The 13,536-nt window shown below is 36.8% G+C and overlaps 1 protein-coding gene across 4 annotated transcripts in view; it reads left to right on the top strand.

Annotated features, from left to right (window-relative positions):
- Positions 1 to 13,536, top strand: part of PPM1B (protein phosphatase, Mg2+/Mn2+ dependent 1B) — an 80,364-nt gene that overhangs the window by 53,674 nt on the left and 13,154 nt on the right. For all 4 annotated transcript variants that reach the window (XM_060168944.1, XM_060168946.1, XM_060168945.1 and 1 more), the window contains 2 exons: positions 8,330 to 8,447; positions 13,319 to 13,430. In XM_060168944.1, coding sequence (XP_060024927.1) covers positions 8,330 to 8,447; positions 13,319 to 13,430 — 230 coding nt within the window. The remainder of the gene's footprint in view (positions 1 to 8,329; positions 8,448 to 13,318; positions 13,431 to 13,536) is intronic.

Raw genomic sequence — 13,536 nt, 5'->3', positions numbered from 1 at the left:
GCCACAACAGTGAGAGGCCCGCGTACCGAAAAAAAAAAAAAAAAGTGCTGTTGGTAATTTGATAGGGATTGCATTGAATCTGTAGATTGCTTTGGGTAGTATAGTCATTTTCACAATATTGATTCTTCCAATCCAAGAACATGGTATATCTCTCCATCTGTTGGTATCATCTTTAATTTCTTTCATCAGTGTCTTATAGTTTTCTGCATAAAGGTCTTTTGTCTCCCTAGGTAGGTTTATTCCTAGGTATTTTATTCTTTTTATTGCAATGGTAAGTGGGAGTGTTTCCTTAATTTCTCTTTCAGATTGTTCATCATTAGTGTATAGGAATGCAAGAGATTTCTGTGCATTAATTTTGTATCCTGCAACGTTACCAAATTCATTGATTAGTAGTTTTTTGGTGGCATCTTTAGGATTCTCTATATATAGTGTCATGTCATCTGCAAACAGTGACCATTTTACTTCTTTTCCAATTTGTATTCCTTTTATTTCTTTTTCTTCTCTGATTGCTGTGGCCAGGACTTCCAAAACTATGTTGAATAATAGTGGTGAGAGTGGACATCCTTGTTTTGTTCCTGATCTTAGAGGAAATGCTTTCAGTTTTTCACCATTGAGAATGATGTTTGCTGTGGGTTTTTCATATATGGCGTCTATTTTGTTGAGGTAGGTTCCTTCTATGCCCACTTTCTGGGGAGTTTTTATCATAAGTGGGTGTTGAATTTTGTCAAAAGCTTTTTCTCCATCTATTGAGATCATCATATGATTTTTCTTCTTCAGTTTATTAATATGGTGTATCACATTGATTGATTTGCTTATATTGAAGAATCCTTGCATCCCTGGGAAAAATCCCACTTGATCATGGTGTATGATCCTTTTAATGTGTTGTTGGATTCTGTTTGCTTTTTGCATCTATATTCATCAGTGATGTTGGTCTGTAATTTTCTTTTTTTGTAGTATCTTTGTCTGGTTTTGGTATCAGGGTGATGGTGGCCTCATAGTATGAGTTTGGGAGTGTTCCTTCCTCTGCAATTTTTTGGAAGAGTTTGAGAAGGGTGGGTGTTAGCACTTCTCTAAATGTTTGATAGAATTCACCTGTGAAGCCATCTGGTCCTGGGCTGTTTGTTGAAAGATTTTTAATCACAGTTTCAATTTCATTACTTGTGATTGGTCTGTTCATATTTTCTATTTCTTCCTGTTTCAGTCTTGGAAGGTTATACGTTTGTAAGAATTTGTCCATTTTTTCCAGGTTGTCCATTTTACTGGCATAGAGTTGCTTGTAGTAGTCTTTTAGGATGCTTTGTATTTCTGTGGTTGTCTGTTGTAACTTCTCCTTTTTTATTTCTAATTTTATTGATTTGAGTCCTCTCCCTCTTTTTCTTGATGAGTCTGGCTAATGGTTTATCAATTTTGTTTATCTTTTCCAAGAACCAGCTTTTAGTTCTATTGATCTTTGCTATTGTTTTCTTTGTTTCTATTTCATTTATTTCTGCTCTGATCTTTATGATTTCTTTCCTTCTGCTAACTTTGGGTTTTGTTTGTTCTTTCTCTAGTTCCTTTAGGTGTAAGGTTAGATTGTTTGAGATTTGTCTTGTTTCTTGATGTAAGCTTGTATAGCTATAAACTTCCCTCTTAGAACTGCTTTTGCTGCATCCCATAGGTTTTGGATCGTCTTGTTTTCATTTTCATTTGTCTCTAGGTATTTTTTGATTTCCTCTTTGATTTCTTCCGTGATCTCTTGGTTACTTAGTAATGTATTGTTTAGCCTCCATGTGTTTGTGTTTTTTACATTTTTTTCCCTGTAATTCATTTCTAATATCATAGCGTTGTGGTCGGAAAAGATGCTTGATATGATTTCAGTTTTCTTAAATTTACTGAGGCTTGATTTGTGACCCAAGATGTGATCTATCCTGGAGGATGTTCTGTGCGCACTTGAGAAGAAAGTGGAATCTGCTGTTTTTGGATGGAATGTCCTATAAATATCAATTAAATCTATCTGGTCTATTGTGTCATTTAAAGCTTCTGTTTCCTTATTTATTTTCATTTTGGATGATCTGTCCATTGGTGTAAGTGAGGTGTTAAAGTCCCCCGCTATTATTGTGTTACTGTCGATTTCCTGTTTTATAGCTGTTAGCAGTTGCCTTATGTATTGACTTGCTCCTGTGCTGGGTGCATATATAATTGTTATATCTTCTTCTTGGATTGATCCCTTGATCATTATGTAGTATCCTTCCTTGTCTCTTGTAACATTCTTTATTTTAAAGTCTATTTTATCTGATATGAGTATTGCTACTCCAGCTTTCTTTTGATTTCCATTTGCATGGAATATCTTTTTCCATCCCCTCAGTCTGAAGTGGGTCTCTTGTAGACAGCATATATATGGGTCTTGTATTTGTATCCATTCAGCAAGCCTGTGTCTTTTGGTTGGAGCATTTAATCCATTCACGTTTAAGGTAATTATCGATACGTATGTTCCTATGACCATTTTCTTAATTGTTTTGGGTTTGTTTTTGTAGGTCCTTTTCTTCTCTTGTGTTTCCCAGTTAGAGAAGTTCCTTTAGCATTTGCTGTAGAGCTGGTTTGGTGGTGCTGAATTCTCTTAGCTTTTGCTTGTCTGTAAAGCTTTTGATTTCTCCATCAAATCTGAATGAGATCCTTGCCAAGTAGAGTAATCTTGGTTATAGGTTCTTCCCTTTCATCTAGGTGTACCATGCCACTTCCTTCTGGCTTGTAGAGTTTCTGCTGAGAAATCAGCTGTTAACCTTATGGGAGTTCCCTTGTATGTTATTTGTCCTTTTTCCCTTGCTGCTTTCAATAATTTTTCTTTGCCTTTAATTTTTGCCAGTTTGATTACTATGTCGGCATGTTTCTCCTTGGATTTATCCTGTATGGGACTCTCTGCGTTTCGTGGACTTGCGTGGCTATTTCCTTTCCCATGTTAGGGAAGTTTTCGATTATAATCCCTTCAAATATTTTCTCTGGTCCTTTCTCTCTCTCTTCTCCTTCTGGGACCCCTATAATGCAAATGTTGTTGCGTTTAATGTTGTTCCAGTGGTCTTTTAGGCTGTCTTCATTTCTTTTCATTCTTTTTTCTTTTATTCTGTTCTGCAGCAGTGAATTCCACCATTCTGTCTTCCAGGTCACTTATCCGTTCTTTTGCCTCAGTTATTCGGCTATTGATTCCTTCTAGTGTAGTTTTCATTTCAGTTATGGTATTTTTCATCTCTGTTTGTTTGTTCTTTAATTCTTCTAGGTCTTTGTTAAACATTTCTTGCATCTTCTCAATCTTTGCCTGCATTCTTTTTCTGAGGTCCTGGATCATCTTCACTATCATTTTTCTGAATTCTTTTTCTGGAAGGTTGCCTATCTCCACTTCATTTAGTTGTTTTTCTGGGGTTTTATCTTGTTCCTTCATCTGGTACTTAGCCCTCTGTCTTTTCATCTTGTCTATCTTTTTGTGAATGTGGTTTTTGTCCACACGCTGCAGGATTGTAGTTCTTCTTGCTTCTGCTGTCTGCCCTCTGGTGGATGAGGCTATCTAAGAGGCTTGTACATGTTTCCTGATGGGAGGGACTGGTGGTGGGTAGAGCTGACTGTTGCTCTGGTGGGCAGAGCTCAGTAAAACTTTCATCTGTTTGACTGCTGTTGGGTGGAGCTGGGTTGCCTCCATGTTGGTTGTTTGGCCGGAGGCAACCCAACACTGGAGCCTACCTCTGGGAGGGCTCACATCCAGGAGTACTTCCCAGAACTTCTGCTGGCAGTGTCCTTGTCCCCACAGTGAGCCACAGCCACCCCCGCCTCTGCAGGAGACCCACTAGCAGGTAGGTCTGGTTCAGTCTCCCCTGGGGTCACTGCTCCTTCCACTGGGTCTCGATGCACAAACTACTTTGTGTGTGCCCTCCAAGAGTGGAGTCTCTGTTTCCCCCAGTCCTGTTGATGTCCTGCAATCAAATCCCACTAGCCTTCGAAGTCTGATTCTCTAGGAATTCCTCTTCCTGTTGCCAGACCCCCAGGTTGGAAAGCCTGACGTGGGGCTCAGAACCTTCACTCCAGTGGGTGGACTTCTGTGGTATAAGTGTTCTCCAGTCTGTGAGTCACCCACCCAGCGGTTGTGGGATTTGATTTTACTGTGTTGCGCCCTTCCTACCATCTCACTGTGGCTTTTCCTTTGTCTTTGGATGTGGGGTATCTTTTTTTGGTGAGTTCCAGTATCTTCCTGTTGATGATTGTCCAGCAGCTAGTTGTGATTCTGGTGTTCTCGCAAGAAGGAGTGAGAGCACGTCCTTCTACTCCGCCATCTTGGTTCAGGGCCTCTTCTTTCCTTTTTTTGTTTTTTGCTTTTTACAGAAATGGATCATGTTATGCATGTTACTTTGCCACCTGCTTTGTTTTTCTTAAATCATAAAAGTCAATATTCCTTTAAGTTATTTTTTAAAAATAACAATTTGATTTCCCTTAATTCAATTTATATATCACCTATTAGAAGCTTATTTATTTTGAAACATGAGATATAATACCTGATACTTGGATTAAGTTAGGGGAAATTAATAACATTTTCCAAAGGCAATATCAATCCAAATTATTGATAAAACATGGAAAATGTACTTAAATTGTATACCTCCAAAATAATTGTTTAGCCCTGAACTCAGGAGTTTTTCCATTATAGTTTTCAGAAAATATGATCATAAATAATGCTACTTTAAAAGTAGACATAGATAATATTAGAGTGGGGTGTGGCTGGGTTTTTTGAAGTATGGAAGAGAAGGATGTAAAAATACAGTATATGTAGTGTAGAAATCCCCCAACTTTCTTTGTTGATGGTGTCTTGAGTATCTCAGTAAGTTTTTTTACAGTGCTACTTAGCCGTATTAATACCTAATAGTTATGAGTATTAAGTAGTTAGAGCCAAACTTAATGAGTATACAAAATAATTAACAAATAATACTCATACATTGAAAAAATGTTTTATTTCATTCTTTTAAAAACTACAGTTACATACTGATGACATGTGTGCACCTGTTGGACAATGCACAACTTCTCAAACCTTGGAATCATTAGGCACTGTCACACTTGTTTCCTGTATCACATTGACTTTTATGAGGACTTGCTTTTTAATCACAGTAACTCCCAGAACCCCAGCTTTGGAAAAATACGATGTCATTGAGAGGAATATAGTGCTGTCTAATGTTAAAAGTGTGAACTACCTTGAGCTAGTTTGTGAGGTGTCCACAGATGTTGAGTATCACTGTGTCGTCCCCTTCCCCCCCCGCATTTAAAATATCTCTGAGTGCACTGTGGCATCCTGGGGCTTCTTGGCACACTGTTTAGAACCACGGGTTTGGTATTAGAACCAGACAGCTGGGATTTGAATTATGCTCTGCCACTTAGTGCAAAGCCTGGGTTTGTTCATCTTATAAAATAGAGGTAATAATATCTTCTTCATGGAGTTGCTGAGAGTAAAGCTTTTGGCAAGTGCATGAACAGTATCTGGTTTACAGTCCTCAATAAATTTTAGTTCTATTGATGATGGTTATGAAACGGAGGTGGATTTGTATGAAGGGAAATAGAGGTTCAAGCAATAAAGAAATGGTGGGAGAATTGAGTATTCTTGAAAGGAAGTGATGATAGGATGCATCTTTCATGGATGGCTGAAAATTTGGGCTGTTCCTTAAGTTTGGCTGGTTTTTGAGCTCTGTGTAAATGAGATAACTGCAGTGAGCTGCAGGTTAAAAAATTTGATTTAAAAAATGAGGGATATTTATGGTTCACTTATCAGATACTCATTTACTAACTTTGGTAGTGTTAGAGATTCTGTTCACAACCTATTTCATATGCTGTGTAAAGACTTGATCCAGAACACTTCTTTGTAACCATGCAGCATTCATCTTTAAAGCTAACAGCATCAAATTATTTAATGATTAATTTTAGATACCCTTACTTATAGCAGGGGCACTGGCTACTTTGATCTATAACTGTCTATTAAAGCTCTCATTCCTTAGAGTACTACTGCTGTGCTATTGTCAAAATTAAAAAATGAAAAGGGGCTGAAATAATTAGTTTTAAACATCTGGCTAATAGCCTTAGTTGTTCAACTTGATTTTTTTTTTTTGAATCACATTTCAATTCTGGAATTTGCAGAAAATTTATACTGAATATGCAAGGATGATTTATTTCTAGAAAACTGAAGAGGCATAAAGGGAAGTATCTTTTTCAATTGCTGTATAAAAATTACTGAAACACACTCATACTTTGCGTTTAGGGGAAAATCCTCTTTATGTAGAAATAGAAACACCATCATTGAAATCACACGTGCCAAGGTTAACACCTAACATCTAAATTATTTCCTTTAAATATCTTTGGGTACTTAAACTTCTTGAAACTATCTTTTAGTTAATTTTCCAAATGATAAGATGTTTGTTTTATAACTTATAAAAATCTAATGGAAACTATATAGATAGATTGATTAGGAATGGCTAAACAATCATGCTGTTGTTAACAAAATAGAGAATGGTTAGAAGAAACTGGATTTCTAAAAATGTAAGGTGTGAATTCTGTTTATTCATGAAATTGCTTTAAAAAATAATCATTGGTATTCAAGTGATGCTTGATTCTTGAATATCTGTGGTATAAAGATTTTGCCTGACCTGAATTTATATGGTAAATCCTGATTCCTGTGGAATGTATTGCTGTTTGGAACCATAGGGTTTATATGTGGGATATGTGTGTGTATATCTTCATATATATATATATATATATATATATATATATTTTTTTTTTTTTTTTCATATAGCCAGTGTAGTATTTCTAATATTAAGTCATTATGCAAGTTTTGGTGGGTTTCATTAAGGAGTAAAATTCTTTTGGGCCAATTTGGAAATCCTAATTCTTTTTCCAGATATTGAGAACTGGGTTATATACTCATCATGATTCTTTCTACTAAAGCATCAGAATTCTGTGCAGAGGGTTATTCTTTTTGAAGCCTTCTTAAGACCCAGCCTTTAGTGCCTTCAAACTTTGCTCCACTGAGTTTTAGGAGATTGTGGCAGAAGTTTTTCAAGACCTGCCTATCTTTGGCTATGTCATGTGGGTCCCAAAAAGGTGGCAAGTCTTAACCAAACAATGCCTGCCTAGATTCTGGCCATGATGACTGAAAAGACTAGACTAGCATGGGTGTGACCTTGGCTCTTTTCACTTGGGTTGGCAAATCCCACCGCCATTGACTTAGTTTCTTAGAGTGGTGAATAAAATTTTAAAAAGGGAGTTAATGGGCTTCCCTGGTGGCACAGTGGTTGAGAGTCCGCCTGCCGATGCAGGGGACACGGGTTCGTGCCCCAGTCCAGGAAGATCCCACATGCCACAGAGCGGCTGGGCCCATGAGTCATGGCCGCTGAGCCTGCGTCCGGAGCCTGTGCTCCACAACGGGAGAGGCCCCAGCAGTGAGAGGCCCACGTACCGCAAAAAAAAAAAAGGAGTTAAAAAAATCACTATTCCAAGAACAGTTTCATTCTGTTCTAAAAAAAAACTCAATAAAAGTAATATATCTATAAGAAAACTAGTGAGAAAATGTTTTAAATTTATTGCTTATAGTCTCACGGTAATAGAGTACTATATATTGTTTCCTTTTCCTTTTGTGATGGTGTGATTAAAAAGGCAGCAGTAAAATTTGTCCTTAAATTAGCAGTTTTAGCTACTCTCTACAAATCCTTACACTGTAATTCTGTGTAACAGTCTGATGTCATTTCTTCAAAAGTTATTACATCTGACTACAGTGTATCTCAGTTTGATTGTTTGATAGTGTACCCTCAGAAGAGTTTCCAGTTTAACTTTTCTTCTCTGCTTGTTCATTTTAGTGTCTTGGGTATCCTAATGATCAACAATTTTCAGCCAAGTCAGTTCAATAGAGTTTCAGTAGCACTGCTCTGATGCAGGTTAATTAGCTAGGAAAATAATGTATATTTCTTTGGGAGGATGCATTTGGGGCTTAAGTCACTTTGGGAATATGCAATCTTGAGCGGGAAACAAAGTTTTTAGAAGATTTAATATATGTGAAGATATCTTCATTTCTCAGGTTGTGGAATGGTGGTGGATAAGAAAAGGTACACGGAATCAAAAGTCATAAAATAATTATGATCTATGCATACCTGGAGTCCTTGTTTCTTCAGGATGTGCTTCAAATAGTTCTTTGGAATGAAAATGAATGTGTTGAAGGTGTACATTCTAGATGATTAAATAAGTAATTGCTTATTGTAATTAAATCTGTTTTGAAGTAAATAATAGAAAGTTGGTAGACTATTGAAGTATAATTTTTCTTTTTCTTTTTTTTAATATACAGGGAAGTCGAGATAACATGAGTATTGTACTAGTTTGCTTTTCAAATGCCCCCAAGGTCTCAGATGAAGCAATGAGAAAAGACTCAGAGTTGGATAAGTACTTGGAATCACGGGTGGAAGGTAAGACAGATGCTTTTTTTTTTTATTATTTAGAAGGAAAGGAAGATTATTATTCCTTGTTTATCAAATAGTTCTTTTAAAATTTCCTGCAGCTTTTGGACTAAAAATAAATTATTATTCAGGAATGAGGGAGAGGAAAACCTAGTCTCTATCTTCAACATAATTTGCTAATTTGTTTGGGTTTAAATCTGTTATCTTACTTGTTTACATATGTTCCATCTGTTCTTTTTCCCTTTTTCTCCTTCCGTCCCTTTTGGGTTAATCAGTATTTTCCATTCCATTTCATCCCTGCATTTGCTTATCAGTTATACATCCTTTTAAATATTCATTTAGTGGTTACCCTGATAGAGAATACATGTTAGAGTCTGTGACAGGATCTCCAACTTAATACTTCATTTTGATTTTATATGTGCTGCTTTTTAGATATAAAATTACTTTTTATGAAGTTATATTATGTCAGTTTTATTTATTTATTTTGCCTTGATATCATTCTTAACAAAGTTCTTTCCTCAATTCAGAGTTACATTTTTTTTTTTTGAACAAAATGTAAAATTTTGTTTTATATATTTTTAACTTTTTATTTTATATTGGAGTATAGTTGATTAACAATGTTGTGATAGTTTCAGGTTTACAGCAAAGTGATTCAGTTACACATGTGCATGTATCTATTCTTTTTCAAATTCTTTTCCCATTTAGGTTGTTACATAATATTGAGCAGAGTTCAGTGTTACATATTGACCTATATTTTTTCCTAACACCGTTATGGCTTGATTATTATTATTTTTTAATAGTACACTTGAATGATATAATTAATGATTATGTTGTAGTCAGCTTGTCAGATTTGTCCTATTACGAGTCATGTTTTAGATGAACAGTAGCTATAGTAATTGGTAATAGTTTTGAAATGCAAAAATTTGCAATTTCAAATGTGTAATTACCAAAGGAAAACTACCTTCTCTTGCAGATTTAGAGAGCGGGGACAGATGTATCTTTTCTAGCTTTACAGCTATCTAGCCACACACCATAAACAAAGGTGCATAAAGGTTTTGTTTTTGTTGGTCTGCAATTTCTTCAGCTCTGAATTGTCAGTGAGTTCTGTTTTCAGGGTAATGGAAAGATAAGAAACGTGGGAACACTTTGAAGACAATGTCAGAGGCACTCTTATTCCTGTTGATAATATCATAATTATTAAGAGGAGCTGTTTATAGGAGTTTTTAATAATACACGTTTTCTAAAAGGTCTAGTGATTTGGGTGGGGGATTGCTGGCTCAAATTTACCAGAAAGCAAGAAGAATTTTCTTTCTTTTTTTTTTTTTAAACATCTTTATTGGAGTATAATTGCTTTACAATGGTGTGTTAGTTTCTGCTTTATAACAAAGTGAATCAGTTATACATATACATATGTTCACATATTTCTTCCCTCTTGCATCTCCCTCCCTCCCAACCTCCCTATCCCACCCCTCTAGGTGGTCACAAAGCACCTAGCTGATCTCCCTGTGCTATGCAGCTGCTTCCCACTAGCTATCTATTGAATTTTCTTATTGTCCTATTTCTTCATTCACAAAGAAGAAACTAAATAGTTTTCATTTGGGGAAGAACTCTAAAATTTGGTCAATTACTAGTTATATGACTCAACCAACTTGCCTAATCTCTTAAGGCTCCAGTTTCTTTATTGTGAACTAAAGGTAAAAACACCAACCATACAGTTTGTTTTAATAATAAATGAGATAACTTTAAGTACCTGGTACGGTGCCTAAGTCCTCAGCAAACTGTAGGTTTTATAAACTCTTCTATAACAGCTAAATTTTAATTTCTTCTGTTTATTTGTTTGTTTGTTCATTCATTCATTCATTTATGGATGCATTGGGTCTTCGTTGCAGCACGCAAGCTTCTCATTGCAGTGGTTTCTCTTGTTGCAGAGCATGGGCTCTAGGTGCGCAGGCTTCAATAGTTGTGGCATGCGGGCTCTAGAGCGCAGCTCAGTAGTTGTGGCGCACGGGCTCACTTGCTCCGCGGCATGTGGGATCTTTCCGGACCAGGGCTCGAACCCATGTCCCCTGCATTGGCAGGTGGATTCTTAACCAATGTGTCACCAGGGAAGCCCCCTAAATTTTAATTTCTTAAATGTGTGGTCAGTTCAGCTCAATGTGGGTTAACATTTAATATTAATTTTCTTCTGTATAGTTTTAAAGTTTCCAAAATATATGTTATATGGCAAAGATGACAGATATGTAATAATATGATATGGTCTTGGGGGCTATGGTAGATACTTGATTATTAATCATTCAATCAAAAAACACTTAAAAATCATTGAAAAAGCAGCCACTACAAATCAATATGCCTTGGTACCTAATTTCTTTTTTATAAGGTAGCGTTGTTCAAGAGCATTATATTTCTATTAGGGTTTTAGATCATGTAATCTGACATTAAAATTTTGAGGTGAAATCATTCTGTGTATTGGCAAGTCTTTGTATGTGTTTTTATTGGGAATGCAGAGGGGAGGTATAATGTTAAACAGGGAATAGCCTTTAACCTAAATTGATTAGATATTTGGTGAATACCTTCTACATGTATTCATTTCTTCAGCTGTCCCTGTGCATGTGTGTTACTGGGAATGCAGCAGAAAACAAAACAAATACATTCTTGATCTCATGGAGTTTATAATGTAGTAGAGACCTTTTTTTTTTTTAATAGAAGAAAAACAACAGTAAGCAGACAGTAACAAGGAATATTGGTTAGGCAGTTCTCTGAGGAAAAACATTTGAGCAGATACCTATATATGGAAGAGAGTGGCTATCTGGGGAGGAACATTCCAGCAAAGGGAGCAACAGGACTGAGGAGGGAATATGCTTAGAGTGTGTGGCTAGATGAGAATGAGCTGGTGGAAAAGTGAAAGATGAAGAGAGATTGCTAAGAAGCAGATCATGTAGGGCTCTGCAGACTAAAATGAGGTCTTTGGACTTCATTCAAATGGTGCTGGGAAGTCACTGGAAGAGTGCGAGAGTGACGTGATCTGACCTTTTTTTTTATATAAATTTATTTTATTTATTTATTTATTTTTGGCTGCATTGGGTCTTCGTTGCTGTGTGCAGGCTTTCTCTAGTGGAATGCGGGGGGCTGTTCTTCTTTGCAGTGCATGTGCTTCTCATTGCAGTGGCTTCTCTTGGGGCAGAGCACGGGCTCTAGGTGCGCAGGCTTCAGTAGTTGTGGCATGCGGGCTCAGTAGTTGTGGCTCGCGGGCTCTAGAGCGCAGGCTCAGTAGTTGTGGCGCATGGGCATAGGTGCTTCCCAGCATGTGGGATCTTCCCAGACCAGGGGTCGAACCCGTGTCCCCTGCATTGGCAGGCTGATTCTTAACCACGGTGCCACCAGGGAAGTCCCTTGATCTGACTTTTAGAAGGATCTCTCTCAGTTGCCATGTGAAGAAGAGATTGTAAAGAGTGGACAAGAGAGGAAGCCAAGAGACCAATTAGGAATCATGCATTAAAGCAGGTGGCAGATGATGGTGGAGGACTGGACTGCAGGGGCACCAGTGGGTTGTGAAAATTGGCTGGTGAAGTGCTAGACTGCAGTGGTTCTCAGTGGCCGGTGTGGGGAGGAGGATGGATTTTGTCCCTCATGAGACATGTGGCAATGTCTGGAGACACTTTTGGTCTCAGACTGAGAGGGTACCACTAGCGTCCAGTGAGTGAGGCCAGGATATTGCTTAACATTCTGCAATGCATAGGACAGCCTTCAAAAAATTGTCAAAAACATCAGTAGTGCTGAGGCTGAGAAACCCTGCACTGTAGAGATACAAGTGTAACATAGAAAAATTACAGTCCTGCCTTCATGAAGCTTGTGGTCCGTGATCTAGTAAATATCATGTACAGTTGGAGTATCTAGCAATACACCTATGCCAGGTGTGGGTCAGAGAAGAATTTGAGAAAGTGACACATAAAGTTGAAACCTGAAGTATAAATACACTTTAACCATACAAAGAGGCTGGTTGGATTGATGTAAAAAGTGTTGCAAACCAAGGGAGGAAGTATATGTGAAAATCTAGAAGGTTTCTTTGAATAGCACCTTTGGAGATACAGGTAGGAGTCGGAGCAGAGTTGAATGGGAGCAGTGAAAATCAAGGTCACAGTGAAGTCCCTGTGAGGGACACATGGGAAACAGTTTGGAGTTTGCATCTTGAGGGCTGCTTAGGACTCTGCTTTTTTGTTGTCTTAAAAGTAAGTTTGCTGTTGTCTGATTTTTGAGGATTTTATGTCTTAATACTGGCCAAATGATCATGCTTTAAAAATCTGTTTTCCATAAATTGTAAATATAAGTGAAACATGGAAATGTTTTGTTTTGTTCTAAGTATTAGCAAGTTCTGAGATTTATTTTCCTTTTCTGTTTTAAATAAATTGTGGAACACAACTAAGTATCAAAAAACCTATAAAACAGTTTTTAATTTTCCCCTTCTTATAGTCCTTATCTTTCCATTGCTTTTGTTTTCCTGTAATTATAGCATTAATAACTTTTATATTTTTACAGAAAATAATAGATCAAAAGTGTTTTTCCATGTGGCTGTGCTGTGCTCATAGGGATCATTTTTACTGATTATAAACCATTTCACTCAGTGGCTATACCAAAATTTTCTTAACTGTCCTTTTATTGGACATTTAATTTGTTCCAGTTTCTGCTTTTATGAATAATGCTAAAATGAGTATATATATGCAAATAACTTTTTATCTTACTTTTTTTGTTCCTTGTGTTGTGATAGTAAGGTAATATTTGCATTTTATATTTTAAAATAGGTACTACCAAATAGTACCTCTTGTTTCACTGTGTGAATTCTGAGTTATCACATTAATTTAGGAACCCTTTTTAAAAACCTACAGAAATTATGGAGAAGTCTGGTGAGGAAGGAATGCCTGATCTTGCCCATGTCATGCGCATCTTGTCTGCAGAAAATATCCCGAATTTGCCTCCTGGGGGAGGTCTTGCCGGCAAGTAAGTAGAAGAAAAAGAACAAATTTTGACTTCATTTATAGTTAGTAATTAAATAATTTTTGGTAAGAAGTACATCAATTATCTAAAGATGAAATGGGTTGATAGT

The sequence above is a fragment of the Lagenorhynchus albirostris genome, chromosome 13, assembly GCF_949774975.1.
Source record: "Lagenorhynchus albirostris chromosome 13, mLagAlb1.1, whole genome shotgun sequence".
In the NCBI taxonomy this organism is placed as follows: Eukaryota; Metazoa; Chordata; class Mammalia; order Artiodactyla; family Delphinidae; genus Lagenorhynchus; species Lagenorhynchus albirostris.
This window is presented reverse-complemented; position numbering and strand designations above follow the sequence as displayed.